The sequence below is a fragment of the Dipodomys merriami genome, unplaced genomic scaffold (assembly GCF_024711535.1).
Source record: "Dipodomys merriami isolate MVZ:Mamm:240054 unplaced genomic scaffold, mDipMer1.0.p SCAF_31, whole genome shotgun sequence".
In the NCBI taxonomy this organism is placed as follows: domain Eukaryota; kingdom Metazoa; phylum Chordata; class Mammalia; order Rodentia; family Heteromyidae; genus Dipodomys; species Dipodomys merriami.
The window spans coordinates 14,163,598-14,183,811 of record NW_027204604.1 but is presented as its reverse complement, the minus strand read 5'-3'; the positions used below and the strand labels follow the sequence as shown (position 1 = coordinate 14,183,811).

Sequence of the window (20,214 nt, the reverse complement as noted above, 5' to 3'; positions counted from 1 at the left end):
ACAAGTCCATCGCTATAAAAACATCTAGAAAAGGCAAACTACAAAATTAGGAAGTAGATCAGCAGTAGCCAGGCAGGAGGAGGGAGGCAGGGCAGTGGGTAGAAATGGGTGTCGGGTGGTGAGGAAAGTTTGTTTGTTTTTTGTTTGTTTTTTTGTCAGTCAGTCGTGGGGCTTGAACTCTGGGCTTGGGCACTGCCCCTGTGCTCTTCAGCTCAAGGTGAGCACTCTACTGCTTGAGCCACAGTGCCACTTCTGTTTTTTGAGTAGTTTATTGGAGATAAGAGTCTCATGGACTTTCCTGCCCGGGCTGGCTTTGAACTGTGATCCTCAGATCTCAGCCTCCTGAGTGGCTAGGATTACAGGCTTGAGCCACTGGCTCCTGGCAGTGAGTTTGAGTAGTGAGTTATCTATTATCCTGGTGATGATGGTTCCATTCATGCATACAGTCATCAAGACTAATCAAATTAGATGCTTTGAGCATGTATGATTTACTATATGTTAATTTCTTCTCACTGAAGCTGTTTTTACAAGTCACTTGCTTCAGTTTCTGCCCAGGTGGAAGTGAAGAGCATTCAGGACTCATCCAGAGCCATGGGGACAGGTCATTGGGGTGCAGGACACCTGTAGAGGCTCCCCCATACCCCCTGGGGCCTGGGGCTCACTGAGACCATTACCTGCTGCCAGGGGCCAGGGGCAGGGAAAGAAAGCGCACATACAGGAAATGAAAATGGCATGAACCACAAAGTGGGGGAGGGGCCTGGGAGAACAGGCAAGAAAGAGACAAAGCCGCAGGGGACAGGGAGGAGGGGCTCAGGAAATGTCACACCTAGTTAGTGGTGGCTGCGGACCTCCTGGCCAGGGCCCCAAAGAAGCCTCTTTGTCAATGCCACCCTTTCGTCTGATGGAGTTCCCAAGTACAGCCCCAGCCCCAAGCTATTGATTTTCAAGTCTCCAAGGACACATCATTTCTTTGGATTTCAGTAGCCTTTTGCCCCAGCCAGACCTCACAGAACAAATTGCCAACAAATGAACACTTAATACTTTAAAATACAGAGGGGAGGGGAGAGTCCCACTAGGTTCACTGTGATGGCGCCAGCTCCCCAACAATGCAGCAGCCAGGCTGAGGATGGGCAGGGACGGCAGAGGAAGGCGGCACCCTGGGGCAGTGTGGGCTGTGTCTCATGGGAGCAAGTCAAAGGCCCTTTGACTAAGATGGTCCAGTTGGCCAAGTTCAAGGCATCAGTGTCACCCCCCGGCTTTCCTTACACTTGTTCTTGTAGACAGAAGAGACACGTTGCCTTGAGCAGAATTTAGGGAATTAGCCAGGTCAAGTGAGCATGCAAACAGTTATAAAAATAAAAACCCATCTTCCCCATCTCTTTAACTTTCAAAGTGAATTGGAGGAGCCAAAATGAAGGTTCGGACTGGGTGGACACAGACTTTTAAGTCATAACCCAAATTAGAAAGAGCCTAGAGGAAGAGGCCCCGTCTCCGACTCCCATCTTCCCCCACTGGGGCTGATTTGGTTCCTGGAGCTAGCAAAGGAGAGAGAGGGCAAATCTTGGTGGAGGTTAAGCCCCAAGTTGTCAGAATGAGCCCCAAAGCCAAGTGCCAGTGGACCAGGGGTCAAGGCCAGCCTAGGCAAGAGAGTCTGCAAAAGCTCCAGCAACAAGTAATGCTGGTGGTGTGGCTCAAGGGATAAAATAAAAGCTGAAAAAGTAACGGATTTCAAGCCCTGATACTGGCCAAAAGAAAAATAAAAAGTGCTTCTGCTTCTTCAGAGAAGACTGCTATCCGAGCCCAAAGACAACAGTGAAAGAAGCCCATCAGTGCAGAACCTGCTGAGTCCCATCCAAGCCACAGTGTGCTGTCTGAAAGCAGGGACTACAAGAGGGACTCCACACAGTGGGGAAACCTTCCCTGGGGGCCGAGGTGAAGATGAACAGATTGCTACTGTGTAGCTCAGAACAGATAGAATACTGGCAATTCAAATGATCTAATGCCATTGACCCCCTGTATCCTTCCTTCCTTCCTTCCTTCCTTCCTTCCTTCTTCCCTTCCTCCCTCCCTCCCTTCCTCCCTTATTTTCTTTGCTGAGGATACAAAGTTGATACTCAAGCCCTGTTCTTGAGAAACTCACAGTGTCAAAGAGAAGCCACACAGCAAATGCCTAATTAGGATACAGTGTAATGAAAGTCACCAAGTGCCTTAAGTTTACTTGAGGGGAATCAGAGAAGACTGAAGAGGGGTGGTGTTAGGCGGATGCTGAGGAGCACATTCTGGGGGTTCAGCGAGCATGGCCTGGGAGCAGAGGGGGGGGGCTCCAAAAACAACTCAGCAGAGTCTCAGGCCAGGTTTGTAGTCAGGTGGGATAAGGGGAGATGGTCCTGGGGTCCTCACAGTAGTGCAAGATGTTAAGGAGTTTAGGAATACTGTCTAGGTTCCTGGGTGTCTTAACACCCAGCTTCATATGGCCAAGTGACTTCACATAATTAATTCACTTCGCTTTTCAGAACCTGTTTTTTCCTCATATAAAAAGGACTTGTGCAGCATACCTATTTGCAGAGCAGGGATGTTGCAGCAGGGACTTGATGGGTGTTAGCTGCCCTCCGGCCCCAGGTGAAGAGGAACTGTGGGGCAGAGGCATTAGTACGGAGAATGGATTGCTCCTTTGTTTCCTGACTGCCTTTCTGAAGCTTGCAGGAGGGACCCGGGGGTCTCTTCCTGGCTCCTCACTGGTGCAGGGATGTGGAGTCTCCTTCTCTGGTTCTTGGGTTCTGTCTCAGCACTGAGTAATTTGCCTCTTCTGCTCATTTTGCTTTATACTAACCCCCTTTCTCCTCCTCCTCCTCCTCTTCCTCCTGCTCTTCCTCCTCTGACTCCTTCTCTTCCTCTTCTTCTTCCTCCTCCTCCTCTTCCTCCTCCTCCTCCTCCTCTCCCTCTTCCTGCTGCTGCTGAGGGGTACGGTACCTACTTAGCATGTGCAAGGCCTTGAGGTCAAAAATAAAATACAGCTGGGCATTGGTGGCTCACACCTATAATCCTAACTACTCAGGAGGCTGAGATCTGAGGATGTTGGTTCAAAGGCAGGAAAAGTCTGTAAGACTCTAATCTTCAATTAACCACCATAAAACCAGAAGTGGCACTGTGGCTTGTTGGGTCTTCGTCCATCCCACAAAAGACGGACGGGGTCCGAGGAAAGGTAAGTGCGGCGCTCGCCTGTTCCCTAGCCTCCCTCAGCCCAGGAGACAATCAGACACAGCGGGGAGCCAAATCCAGCAGGTAGAAAAACTCGTTTATTAACAGAGAGCAGCCCCTTTTAAAGACAAAAAGGGTGGGTGGTATGGTAAGGGAGGAAGAGGAACCAATCACTGTCAAGGTCACACCCTATCATTCACCTGAGCCTTCACGGGCTGGTTAGGTACTGATCAGAAGATCAATTGGGGTCTGCCCACTCTACTCTCTCCCAGAGCTATCTTGGCTGGCTATGTGCTCTATAGTAAATTAGGCTCTGCCCACTCAACCCCCTCCCAGCGCCATCTTTGCTGCCCATGTGCTCCACAGTGGCTCAAAGTGGTAGAGTGTTAGCCTTGAGCAAAAGAGCTTGGGACAGCACCCAGGACCTGGATTGACTATATATATATATATATATATATATATATATATATATATATATATATGTATACATATATATATACATATATTTATGTATTCTATGTATATATATATATATATATATATATATATATATATATATATATACATAGAATACATAAAATAACATAACTCCCAGGAGCAGCAGCAGGTCTTGATCTGGTCCAGGGCGAGAAGCAGGCATCTCCATTCTGAGGATGTCTGGGACCCACTCTTTGGCCTTCCTTGTGCCTTCCAGATGGAGGGTCCTCCCCAAGTCCTGTGCATATCGCTTTGTGCACACCCCCCACCCGTGGCAAGCCACACCCCTTCTGGCAGCACCCCCACCCAGCAGCTGGCCCCCAAGTCTTCAGGGAGTCGATGCACACTGTGTCTGGGCAGTGTCCCCAGGTGACAGGAGGTGGCCCCACCTGTGCCCATGGTACCCAGGCTCTGTCAGGGGGTCCCGCTGCCAGGGGCAGCTGTCTGATTTGCCCACTCCCTCTCCACCCCAGCTCCACCTCCTTGGCGGCTGCTAGGAGACACTCACCACGTCAAGTGAAGTCAGGAGAGAGGCAGTGTTTTACAGGGCTCATGATAGAGAACAAAGGAAACTGCCTGAAGTCTTCAAAAGCTGGAGGGCCTCATAGAATGGAAAGCAACCCAGAACCTGTGTCTACATCTATAGCTGTCAGTTAGGCAGGGAGAAATAGCATTGATTTGACAGATTAAACAACAGTTAAGGAAATGGAATCTTGGTACTAACCCTCCTGGGCTTAGTGCCCATCTTGGCCCACTTAGAAGCTGTGTGGAGTCAGGCAAGTTACTTGTCCTCTCTGCGACTTATTTGCTAAATCAGGATGATGATACCTTTCTTAAATAGAAGGAAACTGAATAAATCAATGCATGCAAACTGTTGGAATAGGACCTATATATCGTTAGTGTTCTATAGGTTATTAATAGGAGATGATCAGCTCACTCACTCACAAGCTGGGTGCCAGTGGCTCACGTCTGGAATCCTAGCTACTCAGGAAGCTGAAATCTGAGGATCACAGTTGAAAGCTAGCCGGGACAGGACAGTCCGTGAGATTCTTATCTCCAATTAACCACCAGAAAACTGGAAGTGACTCTGTGGCTCAAGCAGTAGAGCTCCCGCTGAAGAGCTGAGGGACAGCGCGCAGGCCCAGAGTTCAAGCCCCATGACCAAAAGAAAAAAAAAATCTTACAGCGGATGAGGTGCAGACACATGAAGTTGCTATTCATTTAGTTTGTGTGTGTGTATGTGTGTGTGCGTGTGTGCACACGCACCGGTCCTGGGGCTTGAACTCAGGGCCTAGGTACTGTCCTTAGCCTTTTTACTCAAGGCTGATGCTCTACCACTTGAGCCACAGCTCTACTTCAGCGCTCTCTCTCTCTCTCTCTCTCTCTCTCTCTCTCTCTCTCTCTCTCTCTCTCTCTCTCTCTCTCTCTCTCTCTGTGGTTAATTACAGATAAGATTCTCTTAGACTTTTATGCCTCAGTTAGCTTGGAATCTAAATCCTGAGATCTCAGCCTCCAGAGTAGGCAGAATTACAGGCAGGAACCACCAGCCCCCAGGGCTAAATTGCTCATTCTTATTTCCCATAGAGATAAGTCTTTTGAATGAAAGCTGGTGAAAGTGACTGCTGGTGGGTGAAGTGCTCTCTTTGTGGGGAGTCTGAAGGCAGCTCCCCGACAGAGCTTCCCTAGGCCTGTGTGTGGGGCCAAAGTGGCTGGGGGTACACGGAAGTGTGGGTGACACTGGGCACCATGCCTGCCTGGGGCAGGATCCACACCTCTTAGCTCCTTCCTGTATTTAACAAGCAGCTGCTGAGCCACCAATGAGTGGCAGAGCCCTGGAAGGTGACTGTGACCAGTGGCACAGCTGCAGCCTTTATGTGGCTCAGTGGCTGGCTGGAGTCAATAGCAGTGACCAGCAGGCTTCATTCAGTCCCTGCTGCAGAAAGACGGTGTGCTGAATTCTGGCTACAGACTGAGTGGGTGTGTTTGGGGAAAGCTTTGCGCAGGATATAATAGCAAAATGGGGATTGGTGGGGCGGGTTGAAGTGGTAGACTCAGGAAATCTTCAGGAGAGCAGCAAGGAAGCATCAAGTTGGGAAACTTGTGAGGTGGCAGGAAATTCAGGAGGTTCAGGACGTGGCGGGGAGAGGGGAGAAGTGAAGGGGGTAAGCATCTGAAAGTGGCGGGGAGGAGGCAGAGGGCAGGCTGTGTGCAAAGGAGACGTGGGAATAGAAACAGAAATGGAGACCCCGCAGCAAAGGAATGGGTGACACTGTCTAAAAAGAAACGTACACATTACTTGACTTAAGAAACTGTAACCCCTTCTGAATATACCTTTATAACAACAAAAGTATCTGTTGATAAGAAAAAAGAAGTGGAGACAAGGAGACAACTCAGGTGAGAAGTTTGGTCCTGGATAATGAAAATGAGTAGGTAGGTGGATGGATAGATTATAGATAGATAGCAACAAATGATAGACAGGTGATAGATGGATGGATGGTAGGTGGATTGATAATTGATGGATAGATGCTAAGCAGATAGGCCATAGATAGATAGATAGATAGATAGATAGATAGATAGATAGATAGATAGATAGATAGATAGGAAGGTAATTAAAGGCAGCATGGCTGCAGGGTCTAGAAGCTGGTAGCACCTAGAATATATTACATGCAGACAGAAGGAGCCAGTAGAGGGGCAGGGGTGGATGGGAAGGGGATGTGGCTGATGGATAAGCTGGGTTTTTTTCTGCTGGGTTCAGAAGGAAAGGAGGAGATAGGTTCATCTCTGTCCTGGACAGGCCAAGCAGCCCCCATTTCTGTGCCTCTGTTTCCTTGTCTTGAACGTGGATTCTCTACCAATCACAAGCTGGTGGTGCAAATACCATGGCTATTGTGTGAGGGTACTATGTGAATGTGTGTTCAGCCCCCTGGTTGGGGATGATACATAGGGTGATCCTCAGGAGGCACTTGGGAAATAGTGGCCGCTGTCAGTCATCCGTTAGGGTGTGGCTAAGTGGAGCTAGGGAGCCTGCAGATCTGTGATAACCACAGCTGTAAAGCCAACTCACCGAGGCCTCAGGGCTGCGTTGGCCGTGGACTCTGTCCAAAGAGACCTGCTCATAGCTTCAGGGAACGTTGGCTGTGGTATGGGCAGGCTGTGGTGCTGAGGCAAAGGCCATGGATCGTGCCTCCGAGGGCCTGATCATGGACTTCCAGAAGGATCCTTCTATACAAGTCCTTCCCTTCTCAGGAAGAAGAATAAATACAGGTGGACCTTTTGTTCTTTGGCTAGGCTTTAAAGATGGAGAAGGAAGAGGGGATGGAGAGAGGGAAAAAAAAAGACAAGCAGAGGCTAGGTATCACAGACTGGGAGAATTTAATGTCTGCTAATGGGAGCGGCCTTGTGACGGACGAACCATTTTTGAATGATGTTAGAAGTTGCGTCCAATCAGGCTTCTTGCTGGTTGAGGGGCGGGGCCTGTCCCGCCCCCTCTGTCCTCCCCTAGCTTTGGACGGTGGTTCCTGACCACCTGTGCTCAGCTTTGCCTCTGGCTGCCCAGAGGGAGCGAAGGTGCTGTGAGGAGCAGGTCCTTCTCCATCCACTATGGCATCCTCCTGCCCCTTGGTCATGCCAGTCCTGTGGCCTTTCTGAATAGACTTCACAGCCCAGGAGGAATGAGGGCCTCTTGGGAGCCCTGCTGTTGATTGAGGCTACCCAGAGAAGACCGGAGGCTCGGGCCTCCTCCAGCCCTGGCCATGCCCTCCGGGGACTCCTGTTCCCTCAGTAGCTCTGTAGCTGCCACCTCCACTTCCTCTGGCTCCATCTGGCAGGCGTCTGCCAGGGCCTGGCCTGTTGCCATGACGAAGGTGGCATCCGCTGCCAGGGAGTCCAGGCCTCCTCGAATCAGAGCCTGTGGGAGGAGAGGGGGCTGGGTGGGCTGCTGCAGGGGGCTGGCCTTCTGTGGTGTGTCATGTGGATGCGGTTCTCCGCTCAGTCCCAGCCCCGCCTCACCTCTTGGATCAGCAGGGCTGTTGCTGGAGCTGGGCGCCCAAGGGCGCTGTCCTCAGGGCTCCTGCCGGGCGGGGTTTCCAGAGATGCTGCCGTGGGGCTCTTCCTCTCTTCACGCTTGGAAGGCTCCGCCCTGGGGTGCTATTCCAAATACACACAAGCAAAGACCCCAACAAGGAGCCTGGAACCCACAGGCTCGGCTCATCCCAGGTCCTCCAAGAGAGGCTCCATTGAGACCCACAAAAAGGAGAGGAGCAGCCGGGCGCTGGTGGCTCATGCCTGTAACCCTAGCTACTCAGGAGGCCGAGATCTGACGATCACGGTTCAAAGCCAGCCCAGGCAGGAAAAAGTCTGTGAGACTCTTATCTCCAATGAACTGCCAGAAAATTAGAAGTGGTGCTGTGGCTCAAGTGGTAGAGCGCTCACCTTGAGCTGAAGAGCTGAGAGACGGTGCCCAAGCCCAGAGTTCAAACCCCACGACCAAAAAAAGAAAAAAATGGAGAGGAGCCAAGGACCCAGATGGTTTGTTCTGAATGGACAGCTTGCTGCTTGACCCGCCCCCTGCCTAGCCCCACTCCTAGCTTGGGCAGGGATGGAGGGCAGGGTCTGTACGATGTTGCCCTCCAGCCTCCGCCCTGTTACCTGGCATGAGGCAGTAGGCGCCTGGCCTCTGGGCATTCCCCTTGAGATCAGCCGTCCTTCTGGCGTGTCCGTGCGGGGTGTGCTGTGGGCTCCTGTGGCAAGGTGGGCAAGAATACGTGGTGTCGGTGACTCCTGCCCTGAGCCCCGAGTGGACTGTCTCACCTGCACAGCCACAGAAGGTGGCTTAGAGGGTGGGCCTGTGTTTAGGCCCCAGCCGGTGGCAGGCCAGCTAGAATCGCCCTGACTCTGCCAGGCTCTGTCCTTGTGGATTTGGGAGAGGGACTCAGGGTGAAGTCTTCAGCTAAATGGTTCTTCATGGTGTCTGTATGTATGCATGAAGGTAGGGGTGTGTGTGTGAGACAGACAGACAGAGACAGAGAGGAAGTGACTTCATCAGCCTCGGGTCCTAGCATCCTTGGGGCCAGCAGTCCAGGACCCAGGATCATGCACCGAAGGGCCCTGGAGTCCAGCTGCCCTATATCCAGTATGAGGACGTGGCCTCAGACTGGGCCCTGGAGGAGGAGACCTCCTGTGGGGTGAGATGAGTGTTCTGGCAAGCCTATGGAAGCCCTGGGAGAGGGCGCCCCGCCCCCAGCTCCTTGCTGGTGCCCTCCTTGGAAGAAGAGGGTGCTGTACTCTGGGCCCAGCAATGGCTTGATGCCAGACTCTCAGGCTCCGAGGGAAGAGGGAGACCTCCCGGCCCCCTCCTTTAAGAGAAGGCTCAGCTTCTCAGTGCACAGAAGGGACCGACTGACCCAGGGCCCTGCGGGGTTGGCCGAAGGCTCCTCCTCTGGCTGCAGGCATCTCCATCTCTCCAGGGAACTCCCTTTCGTAGCGGACACTGAAATGGAAGCGAGGCTGGTAAACCCGAGCATGCCATTGGCTCTCTACCATCCCATTCCCTCTGTGGCCCCCCCCTCACCCCTCTCTCCTTCTGGGTCTGGTGTAGATGCCTTGAGTACAGGGCTGAGGCTCCCAGCTCTTTGCCTAGCCAGCCCTGGGTCTGGAGGAATAAGCCAAACACATGGCCGTCTCTACTTCTGCTCAACGCTCCTTCTTCTCTTTCCACATCCTCACGGCCCTCAAGACCCTGGTTCTCATTAGGGAGCTTTAAAAATCAGCAGCAGTTGTGTCCCATCCCCAGTTTTCTGACAGTTCTTAGATGCTTCTAGTGTGTAGCCGAAGCTCAGTTCTGAGAGGTGATATTGATCTCCTCTCCTCTCAGGACATCTAATCTTGGCAATTATTTGCTCATAGTCATCACACAATAGCTCCCAAATAACCCTCTTCTCTGTGTAGCACCCTGGTAACGCAAGGACACATGGCGGTATTAAGCCTTCTAGTTGGCTTTGAATGGCCCCTCTGGCTGGAGTGGGGTGTAGGCAGCCTGCCCCTCGGTAGTAGCTGCTCAAGGGGCTTCTGTCTCATTCTGCCCCAGCTGGCCTCCTGTCTTAGAAGAGCAGCTCAGCTTGGAGCCCATCCCTAGGATATAACGACTCCTCCCTCATCCTGCTGCTTTTCATGACACTTAGACAATCACAGATTATATTTAGCCTACAGCCTGGAGTTGGTGAGATCTCCTTGGAACCGAAATCCAGTGACTGAACCTTTATGTTCTGTAGTGTGAACGGCTGCTGCAGACCTTCTCCTCTTAACCTGCAATATGCCTGGTACATCTCAGCTCCTAGGTCTCCTGTGGACCCGGGAATTAAAAGACCCACTTAGCATGAGGCCAATGCTGAAAGGAGGCTGCCCCCTACTGGCCAATAGTGGCTCTGCACACAAGCCTGCCTCCTAAGATGCAGAATGCTCCCCAAGGGCACAAAGGCAAACAAAGGCCAGCTTGTAAATTTCAGGATGCCTCCTATCCATGTAGCCAGGAGCCTGCTAAGCTAACCCCATCAAATCCTATCGCCTTCACCCTCATCCAAAGCCAGAAGTTGCCACTAAGTACCTGGAAAACAGCTGGTTGTTGCTATGGTTGCTGTTGCCATAGGCAACGTTGGCATTGGCATTGTTGGTATTGGCACCAGCAAGAGGGTGGGTTCTTGGATCATGAGGGAAGTCTTCCAAGAAGACAGGTGACTCTAGCTCCTCCATCTCTATCTCCGTAAACTGCAGGGGTCTTTGGTTGGCCATGACTGGAGGCAGGGAGTTGGTCCTTTCCATGAAGTTGTCCACTTGGCCAAAGAGACCTCCAGTCCTCTAGAGGCAAGGAGGCCAGGGCTGTCACTTGGGTGATGGTGGGGGGACAGGGGATGGGATTGGAGGTAAAGCTCTAAGGCCAGAAGAGAGGTGAATCCCCTTCCTCCCTCAGCCAGCTCTCCACTGGATGGCTTAGATGGGACATATACAGGAGACATGCACATTCAGATAGGAAAAGATGTTTCAGTGGAGAAAGCACTGAATTGGGATTCTTCAGAACCGGGTTCTAGACATTTTCCCTAACGATGTCACACAGGGCATCACATATCTTCTCTTTGGACCACCGTATCCTCATGGATAACACAGAAGGGTTTAAAGAGAGCATCCTCCAGCTCAAAAACGTAAGAAGCATTCATTAGCAGAGGCGGGTCCTTGGGTACGGACCTTGGACAAGTGTTTGGGTATGGCAGGAAGGGGTGTGTTCTGACTGACGCTTGGGTGGGCTGGTCACGGCAGATGGTGAGGTGGGAAGGGCAGGTGTCTCTCTTGTGTGGCGGGGCTCTTGGCCCTCCACTGTTGCCGCTCCCGTGTCTAGGTCACCAAGAGAGGTCATGGCCCTCGCTCACCCGGAATATTCCCTCCTCCATAGCGGCTTCCACGGCAGCCCTCTCCAGCTCCTCCTCCGCGGTCAGGTCTCCTGAGATGGTGCGGTGGATCTCGGGGGCCGCCTCTTCCTCTATGGTCCGCAGTCCAGCCTGGGAAATGGCCAAGTGACCTGCTCATGCCTTGGTCCAGGAGTGGAGGCTGGAGCTGCTGGTCCACTCGGGTCTAATCCCCTCTTCTGTGGCTTTCCTGAAGCCTGCCCTTCCTTCTGCCCTATCTGTGTCACGGGGCTCTGTGGGGTCAGTTCCCAGTCCTGCTCCAGTCTTTCTAACCTTTTATTTTTCTTGTTAGTGCCAGTCCTGAGGCTTGAACTCAGGGCCTATGTATGGTCCCTGAGCTTCTTTTGCTTAAGGCTAGTGCTCTACCACTGGAACCACAGCTCTACTTCTGGCTTTTTTAGTAGTTTATGTTAGATAAGAGTCTCACAGACTTGCCTGCTTGGGCTGGCTTTGAACCATGATCCTCAGATCTCATCCTCCTGAGTAGCAACCCTCTGTTCCTTTGTCTGGAGACCTCCTGCTTCTCCTTTCCTTGTGGACCATCTCAAATTTCCTTCTTCTCTACCTCCTTCCCTCCCTCTGCCTCCGCAAGAAGATCTAGCTCCTGAAGCCATGGATCAGCAGGGCTCTGTGTGTGTGTGTGTGTGTGTGTGTGGGCTTACCTGAATTTGTACAGTGTCCTTCTTGGGCCGATAGCCATAATATTCCTCCTGGCGCTTCATGAACTTCCGGAAGTGTTCCTGGATGAGGAAGGTGGCATAGAACTTCCCCACGGTGACCTCGTCATCTGCAGAGGAGTCAGGGAAGGAGGTCCTGACCTCAGAGGGAGCTGACACTGAGTCCAAAGCCCTCCCTTGCCTTGCGGGCTGTGTCAGTGGGCACTTCCTGCCCCGAGGCCTGAGGCTGCCAGTAGCTAAGGTATTTACAGAGCTCTTGAATTAGTCTCAGGTTCTTGTAGGACTACTTGTGAGACCACATAGATAGATAGATGAAGTGGATAGGGAAATTAAAAATAATTAAACATATGCAAAAGGTCAGATTCCAGAGTTAACACAGATCCAGGAAATTAACACTGACATGACTAGCTGTTTTCCCATTAGCCTCCCTTCTCCTTCTAGATGTTATAAGACTAAGGAGGCAGAATTAAGAGTCAATCTACCTTCTTATTTTGGAAGATAAGAAGCTATAAACTCTTTTTTTTGTTTGTTTTTGTTTTTAGTGCTGGTCTTGGGGTTTGAACCTAGGGCCTAGGTGCTATTCCTGAGCTTGTTCACACCAGGCTTTGCTGGGAGCAGCCAGCAGTGGGCCAGGCTAGTATTATACCACTTGAGCCACAGATCCACTTGCAGCTCTCCACCTCTGCCCCCCGCCCCTCGCCCCCATCTTGGAGCTTGAACTCAGGGGACCTGAGTTCTGTCTCTGAGCTTAATAGGTTCAAGGCTAGCACTCTACCACTTGAGCCACAGTGCTACTTCAGCTCTTTCTTAGTAGTGTATTGGAGATATGAGTCTCACAAATTTCCTGGGCTGTTTTTAAACTACAGTCCTCAGATCTCAGCCTCCTGAGTTGCTAGGATTACAGGCATGAGCCACTGGCACCTGGCTCCAGCTTTTTGTGTGTATGTGTGTGTGTTGTTATTTGGAAATAAAATTCTCCTGGACTTTCCTGCCAGGGTTGGCTTTCAACCATGATCCTCAGTTCTCAGCCTCCTGAATAGCTGGGATTACAGGTGTGAGTCCACTGGTGCCCAGCAGAAAGCTATAAACTCTTAAGGGGCATGTTAGACAAATAGGAAGAAGTCTCCATGTTTTGGGTAACCCATCCTAAGGCCATTGTCTCAATGGATACTCAACAGAATGGTTAGGGAATGCTAGACCATAAGTAGTTTCCAGCTCATTAATATAAAGATTTGATCTTCTGTCTTTGTTGTTGTTGTTGTCCATGGGGCTTGAACTCAGGGCCTGGGTAATGTCCCTAAGCTCTTTTGCCCAAGTGCTCTACAGCTTTGAGCCACAGCACCACTTCAGTTTTATGATGGTTAATTGGAGACAAGAGTCTTATGGGCTTTCTTGCCCAGGCTGGCTTTGAACCGCAGTTCTCAGATCTCAGTCTCCTGAGTAGCTAGGATTATAGGCATGAGCTACCAGCTAAAATCTGATTCTTTTGACTCTCCTGTGCATGTCAAACAAGAGATATTTCTTCTTCCTCTGCCTTTTTCTCCCAATCTTATTGTGTTTTACTAAATTGTTGCTTAACCTCGACCAAGGTCCCTTGAGAAACTATTCATGGTGGGTCTGAAGTTCCTGTCGATGGTGGGACAGTCAGGAAGCTTCCTTCAGCGTCTTGTTGACACTGCTGTCCCCTTTCTGCTCTCCCCAAGCCACACCCACCTCCGATGGGAGGGATGACCTGGTCCAGGAGCTTCATGCTGGTCCTCTTCCAGATCTTCTTGATGATGGCTCTCAGCTCCTCATTGGCCTGCTCAAAGTTACCTGTGGCCGGGGAGAGGTAAGAGTGGCCCCTAGACCATCCAGGCCCACGCTCATTCCTTCCCCTACTCCTGTTATGTCTGCCTTCCCAGTAGGTGAGGATCTATAGCTTTAGGGAAATCAAGGGTGGGCTCCCACAGCCTGCCCAACACTACTGAGCTCCACCTCTGCCCCCGCTCAGAGCCAACCCCAGGGGACCCCACTCCTGTGCCGGCTTAGGTGACCCTCTGGCCCCCAGACACAGCTACGGAGTGTGGGAGCCCCGAGGGGCTGGGGGCCACGGTCTGGGCTCCTCTGTGTCTCCCTGTGGCTCCTGATCCCAAGCTTCTGCTCTGAGAGTCTGGCAGAATCCATGTCAGGAAGCGTCCTCTGAGGGAGGAGAGGGGCGCCGCGGGAGAGCGCTCACCTTCCGTCTTGATCTTGAGGGCCGTGCGCACCAGGGCGAAGAGCGTGGCGTTGAAGGTGACCGTGCCGTCGCTGTTCATGGGCATGTTCATACCCACCAGGCGCTGCACGGGGACAGGCAGCGGCTGAGACCGTGCAAGCTCGGCAGGTCACCCTCACGGCTCTGTGGCCTGGGAGGGACTGGGGTCTGAGGGCCGGGGTGTAGGCCCACTGGGACTCCCTTCTACGAGCGGATGGAACCATCCTGGGGGCAACATCAGCAAGACTCATGCCCATCAGACAGCAACCGTGGCCTGGATGTGGAATGTCCCCAAGGCCTCTGTGCTTATAAAAGCTTGACTCCCTGGGGGAAACTATAAGAGGTGGAGGGTCCTCAGGGGCCATGTGCTAGTGGAGCTGTGGGACCCAGGGTCCATCCTCCTTTGGTCTCAGCTGTGATACGTGCTGCTTTGCTCTGCCATGAGCTCTCACCATGATGATTTTAGGTCCAGAGGCCTATAATCAATGGGGCTTTTGATCATGAACTAGAGCCCCTCTAAGCTGTGAGCAAAGACACCTTTGCTCTTTGTTTTTTTTTGGTCAGTCGTGGGGCTTGAACTCTGAGCCTGGGCACTGTCCCTCAACTCTTCAGCTCAAGGTGAGTGCTCTACCACTTGAGCCACAGCACCACTTCCTGTTTTCTGAGTGGTTTATTGGAGGTAAGAGTCTCACAGACTTTCCTGCCCGGGCTGGTTTTGAACTGTGATCCTCAGATGTCAGTCTCCTGAGTAGCTAGGATGACAGGCGTGGCCACCAGCACCCAGCTACCTTTGCTCTTTCTAAGGTGATTAGCTCAGCTATTTGTTACAGTGATGGAAGCTGAAATCACTGCCCTCCTCGACTCACTCTGCCAGCTGCCCTGCCCTGTGGCACCTGGGCCTCTTCCTCTCCCAGGAAGCCAGCCCTGCCTGGCAGCCTGCTGCGGTTACCTTGCACGCTACGCGGTGTGGGCAGAACTTCCCAAAGCCTAGAGGGGGCTGGATCCTCCTCAGCAGCGTCACGACGTCCAGGTGCTTTATCCTACCCCTGCGGATGACATGGGTACTCGTACGCTCAGGGCCCCACCCACCAACTTCCTCCTGGTCAGACAGGGGTGGGGGGAAGGGGCCAGGCACAGGGGGGACTTCCTCATCTGCCAACTTTGCTGAGGATGAGGGAGCCTAGCATCCTCTTGGGATTGAACTCAGGGCCTGGGCGCTGTCCCTGAGCTGCTTTTGCTCAAGGCTAGCGCTCTAACACGTGAGCCACAGCACCACTTCCGGCTATTTTAGTAGTTTATTGGAAGTAAGAGTCTCACAGACTTTTCAGCCCAGGCTGGCTTCAAACCCCAATCCTCAGATCTGAGCCTCCTGAGTAGCCGGGATTACAGGTGTGAGCCACTAGCATCCCAACCCTAGCATCCTTTTAAAAGAAAAGATGAGGATTGGTGGCACTTTGTCCACTAGCAGGAGTGATGCTCTGTTTTAGATAATGACTCTCTTTTTAGGGGATGTCCTCTTGGGTAGGGGATCTCCAAGTGTAAACCTGTACCTCATTTTCCCTATGCTAAGCCCTTTAGGTTTTGGGCAAACCAGCACAGGCTGTATTAATAGAAGTAGAGTGTGTGGATCAAGGGTGTGTGTGTGTGTGTGTGTGTGTGTGTGTGTGTGTGTGTGTGTGTGTGTGTGTGTGTGTGTGTGTGTGTGTGTGTGTGTGTGTGTGTGTGTGTGTGTGTGTGTGTGTGTGTGTGTGTGTGTGTGGTGTCCCATTTCCAAGGACTGCTTGGGAGCTAGAAACCATGTTTTCATCGCAACTATGCCCCCACGAAAGCAGCATAAATCAGAGCAGTCAGGAAGGCCAGATGAGTCAAGTACTAAGGCAAGGCAGCAAGCATGCGTCGCCTTGAGGAAAATCATGTTGCAAGGACCTGAGTATGGGCCCTGCTTTCTCTGGGCTGGCTGTAAAGGAGACTCAGTGGTTCCTGCCTGTGGCTGGGGGCTGGCGTAGGCCTTGTTGGAGGGCTGGTTTCCATCCCCCTAACACAAATGCATCAAAGCCGAGCTGCTCCAGCACACCTCTGGACAGACCTGCCTTGAATCTTGGTGCCATCTCTTCCCTGACTGTGTTAAGCCAGGGTAAGCACAACGAATCTCTCTGAAACCTCATTTCCCTTGCAGGTGAAACTCAAATGATCAGGAAGTCTGGGTCATGGGCTGTGGTGAGAATTAAATGGGCCTGACAGAGCACCTGGAAACATGGATTCTGACCCCTTTATGTATGGGACTCTGCATTTTAACCGAGTTCAGTCCTCAGCAGCAGCATACACTGGCACAGCCAGGCCTGGAGTGCCTGGTGAGGGGCTGCGTTCCCATGGTCAAGCAGAGGCTAGGTGACCTAGGAAGTCCAGCATCTCTCCACCGAGGGAGGCTGGAGGTCGTTTCCAGCTTATGCCCTAGCAATGGGTGGATGAAAGGAGAGAGTGAGCCCCCAGGGGACCCTGACTGGACTCACTTAGCCTCTGGGTCGTACTCAGCCCAGATGGCCTTGAACTCATCCAGATGATGCGGACCCAGGATGGACCAGTCGCGTGTGAGATAGTCAAAGTTGTCCATGATGACAGCCACGAAGAGGTTGATGATCTGCAAGAAGACCGTTGGTTTCAGGAAAGGCAGCTGATGTGAGGATTGGGGGGGCGCCAGGAGGTGTCCATGGGGTATGTGGCCACAGTACCTCTTGTCTAGGCCCTCCTGCTCTACCCACACTCCCCAGGAGGCCGGGCTGGCCCTGCCTCTGCTCCTGCATGCACAGTGGCACCGCCAGCTTCTCTCAACCCAGCTGGAGCATCCTGTATCAGCTTCTCCAGTCTCAGCTGGCTGCCCCCACCCAGGGAGGCGCTCTGCTCTCCTCGGGGCCCCAGCCCAAGTCCCTCTCATGATTTCTGTCTAGTCTGAGGACCCTTAGGAATGGTCAGGCTTGCCCACTCATGGGCTCTCCTTGGCCCGTGAGCTCAGCCAGGGTCAAGACTAAGGTCAAGCCTTATGCATGATTTTGGCCTCTGAGCAGAGTCCAGAGCTAGGCACATCCAGGCCATCAAAGGTTTTAAACAACTATAGGAAAGAAAACACTAGGAAGAAGGGCACATCAAGGCCTTTCTATGGACAGCCTCACAACTGATACTGCTCAGCTTCTAATCCTTTTTCTTATTCTCTTTCTCCTTCCTTTCTTCCTTTCCTCCTTCCTTTTCTCTCCTCTCCCTCTTTCCCTCCCTCCTTCCCACCTTCCCTCCTTCCCTCCTTCCCTCCTTCCTTCCCTCCTTCCCTCCTTTCCTCTCTTTTCTCTTCATTCCATTTCTCCACCTCAGTACTAGGGATTAACTTCAGGCCTCATGCTTCCACTGAGCCATGAGCCTGCAAACCTTTTGCTTTCCAGATAGAGTCTTGTGCTTTAGCCTGGGCCAGCCTCAGACTGTGACTTTCCTACCTCTGGATGGAGCTGGGTTAAGAGAATAGTAGGCATGCACCATCGTTTCTGGGTTAACCCCAACTGGGAAGCCCAGTTTGCAGAGTTTCAATCCACAAAGTAGGGTAACTTTCTCATCCAAGAAGTAGCTAGGGATAAATGTCTTTATAGGGAGTCCCTACCCATTTAAGACAAGGCCTCTTTAAATTCCTCTTGATATCTAATTGCTAACACATAAAAGCACATCCATGCACACATATATAATGTGTATAATACACATGTAATGTGTATAATACACATGGTATATACACTACATATGCAGTAAGAACTGTCTGTAATCTCTTTGGGGCAAGAGAAAGAGCTCACAAACCAAGATATCCAAGATGAGAGGAACAAGGGACAATCAGGCCAGACTTCGACTGGGTCGACAAAGCTGTCCAGAGCTCTGCCAGGCCCCACCCCTCGGTTCCTCGCCCTCCCCTCCCCCCCTCCTCCCCTCCCCGTCCCCCAGCTGGCATCTCACCAGGAAGGCGCAGAGCATGTAGAAGCTGATGAAGTAATAGTAGGCGAAGTTGGTGCCGCACGTGTACTCTTCCCCGGGGGCGTAGTCTGACTCTGGGTCACACAGCTTCCCGTAGCTGCAGGCCAGCAGGATCTCCTGCCACGCCTCACCTGTGGCACACCTGGAGGAGAGAAGAGAGCTCCTGTTGGCCTACACCCCCTGCCCGGTGATCAGAAGCGAGCAGCCTGGTGGGACAGCAAAGGAGCAGACTGGGGGCCAGATGCCCAGGGGCACAAAGCCTGCAAGCTTCCGCACTGGGCGGCCCTCATAGCTGCCCTCTGCTCCTCCCTCCTAGAGTGCCAATGAACAGCGCAGCTCCACCTCAGGTCACCCAGGAGCGGGCACTGCTGGGGCAGTGGGGAGGCCAGGGCCCTCCAGGGCTGGCTGCTCTGATGCTGGTGAGGCTGGATGGAGGAACAGGTGGCACTCCAGGAGGGGCTCAGTGCTAAACAACAATGCAAGACCTTCCAGAGGGCGACGGCTGGGCCAATAAGCCAAGCAAGAGCCTTCAGGGCACAGGGCAGATGCGGGGCTTAGCTCTGTCTCCAGTGTAGATTGGGATCGAGCACAGGGGCCAAGGCTGGGGGGGCAGTGGGCGGGGCGGGAGGACTCTGCCTGAAGAGCAGCAACACGGCCTGTGGAAAGGTCTGGAAGTTGTTGTTCCGGTTTATTTGGGTCCCATCCACCATGGCGATCTTTCCAAACATCTGTGAAGCACAGAGATCTGTTGGTACAGGTGGCTCCCTCCCTGACCTTTTATCCAAACCAAACCAGGGGCATTTGCTTTTCTAGATTGTGTCACATTCTTCCTGTCAAAGCACAGGAAAGTTGGGCCAGTTTGTCCCATTGGAGAAAGAGGGCCTAGGAAGTCACGGCGTGGGCAGGACTCAGGGCGAGGCCCCAGCCAAGTCCTCAGAGCCCAGATCTGGCCATTGCTGTTCATCACCTGCCAGGGGCCACATCCTGGCCCTGACACCGCAGCATCTGGCTACAGAGCCCAAGCGACCTTCTTGCTGAGCCTGGCTACTGCCCCCTGGGCCACTGGGATATGGGGCGTGGGGGGGGGCAGAGAAGATGCAGGGTCCCATCCCCGTGCTGGTAAGGGTTCCCCAGGCCCAAGATGCTCATCTCACTGGACTGGACTCACCCTGGGCTTGTCCTCACCTGCATGCCAATGACTGCGTAGATGAAGAAGAGCATGACGATGAGCAGGGCCACGTATGGCAGAGCCTGCGGGAGGGGGTGGGGTATGGGGGGAGAGTGTGAGCCACAGGCCCCACCCCTGCCCGGCAGCCCACCCCCCTCCCCGCACCAGGGCAGGGCACTTCCCAGGGTCCCCGGCTCTCCACACCTGGAAGGATTTGATGAATGTCCACACCAGGTTGCGTACTCCCTCTGCCCGGCTCAGCAGCTTGATCAGCCTCATGACACGGAACAGGCGGAAGAAGGCGCTGGAGATGCGGGCGCTCTCATCCGGGTCCTGCGGGGTGGGGGGCAGCAGCCCCAGAGGTCAGTCTGGGGGTGGCGCCTCAGGAGGAGGCAGGGAGGGGCCGGAGGTGCAGTGGGTGAGTGTCAGGGAGGTGTGCACGGCAGCGGGAGGGCCCAGCCCCTCCCTCAGGGCCCATCTGGGCCCCGGGGATCTGGGACTGGTCAGCTAGCAGCAGGTGGACAAGCTGTGCTGAGAGTAGCCAACAGCAGGGATTCTGCCAGACCACTGCCAGCTCTCTGGGGGCCTCGTGTCCCCTTTCAAGCTGCCACTGAGCTAAGTACGCTGGTGGCCATCCTGTGCCCCCATTTCTAGAACATTCCAATGCAAAGATGCCCCCAAAGCCTATCTGACCTGTTGTCCTAACTTCTAGGGGACTCTCAAGTATCCACTTAGGCAAGCTCTAGCCCCGAGCCAGCTTTCTTTTCTTTCTTCTTTTTTAGGTCAGTCGTGGGGCTTGAACTCAGGGCCTGGGCGCTGTCTCTAAGCTCTTTTGCTCAAGGCTGGTGCTCTACCACTTTGAGCCACAGTGCCACTTCCTGTTTCTGGTGAGTCATTGGAGATAAAAGTCTCATAGACTCTCTTGCCCAAGCTGGCTTCCAACTGAGATCCTCAGATCTCAGCCTCCTGAGTAGCTAGGATTACAGGTGTAAACTATGGGCGTGG

The 20,214-nt window shown here is 52.9% G+C and overlaps 1 protein-coding gene across 1 annotated transcript in view; it reads right to left on the bottom strand.

The window, feature by feature from the left end:
• Nucleotides 1-7,097: 7,097 nt before the first annotated feature.
• Cacna1s (calcium voltage-gated channel subunit alpha1 S) overlaps nt 7,098-20,214 on the bottom strand; it is a 64,402-nt gene continuing 51,285 nt past the window's right edge. The window contains exons 30-44 of the mRNA XM_070041854.1: nt 19,414-19,542; nt 19,227-19,292; nt 18,678-18,769; nt 18,024-18,183; nt 16,553-16,680; nt 14,992-15,088; nt 14,025-14,127; nt 13,520-13,621; nt 11,792-11,916; nt 11,094-11,222; nt 10,277-10,527; nt 9,078-9,163; nt 8,323-8,414; nt 7,684-7,821; nt 7,098-7,582 (exon numbers count right to left, since the gene is read on the bottom strand). Of these exons, the coding sequence (XP_069897955.1) occupies nt 7,331-7,582; nt 7,684-7,821; nt 8,323-8,414; nt 9,078-9,163; nt 10,277-10,527; nt 11,094-11,222; nt 11,792-11,916; nt 13,520-13,621; nt 14,025-14,127; nt 14,992-15,088; nt 16,553-16,680; nt 18,024-18,183; nt 18,678-18,769; nt 19,227-19,292; nt 19,414-19,542 (1,950 nt within the window). The 3' untranslated portion in view covers nt 7,098-7,330. The remainder of the gene's footprint in view (nt 7,583-7,683; nt 7,822-8,322; nt 8,415-9,077; nt 9,164-10,276; nt 10,528-11,093; nt 11,223-11,791; nt 11,917-13,519; nt 13,622-14,024; nt 14,128-14,991; nt 15,089-16,552; nt 16,681-18,023; nt 18,184-18,677; nt 18,770-19,226; nt 19,293-19,413; nt 19,543-20,214) is intronic.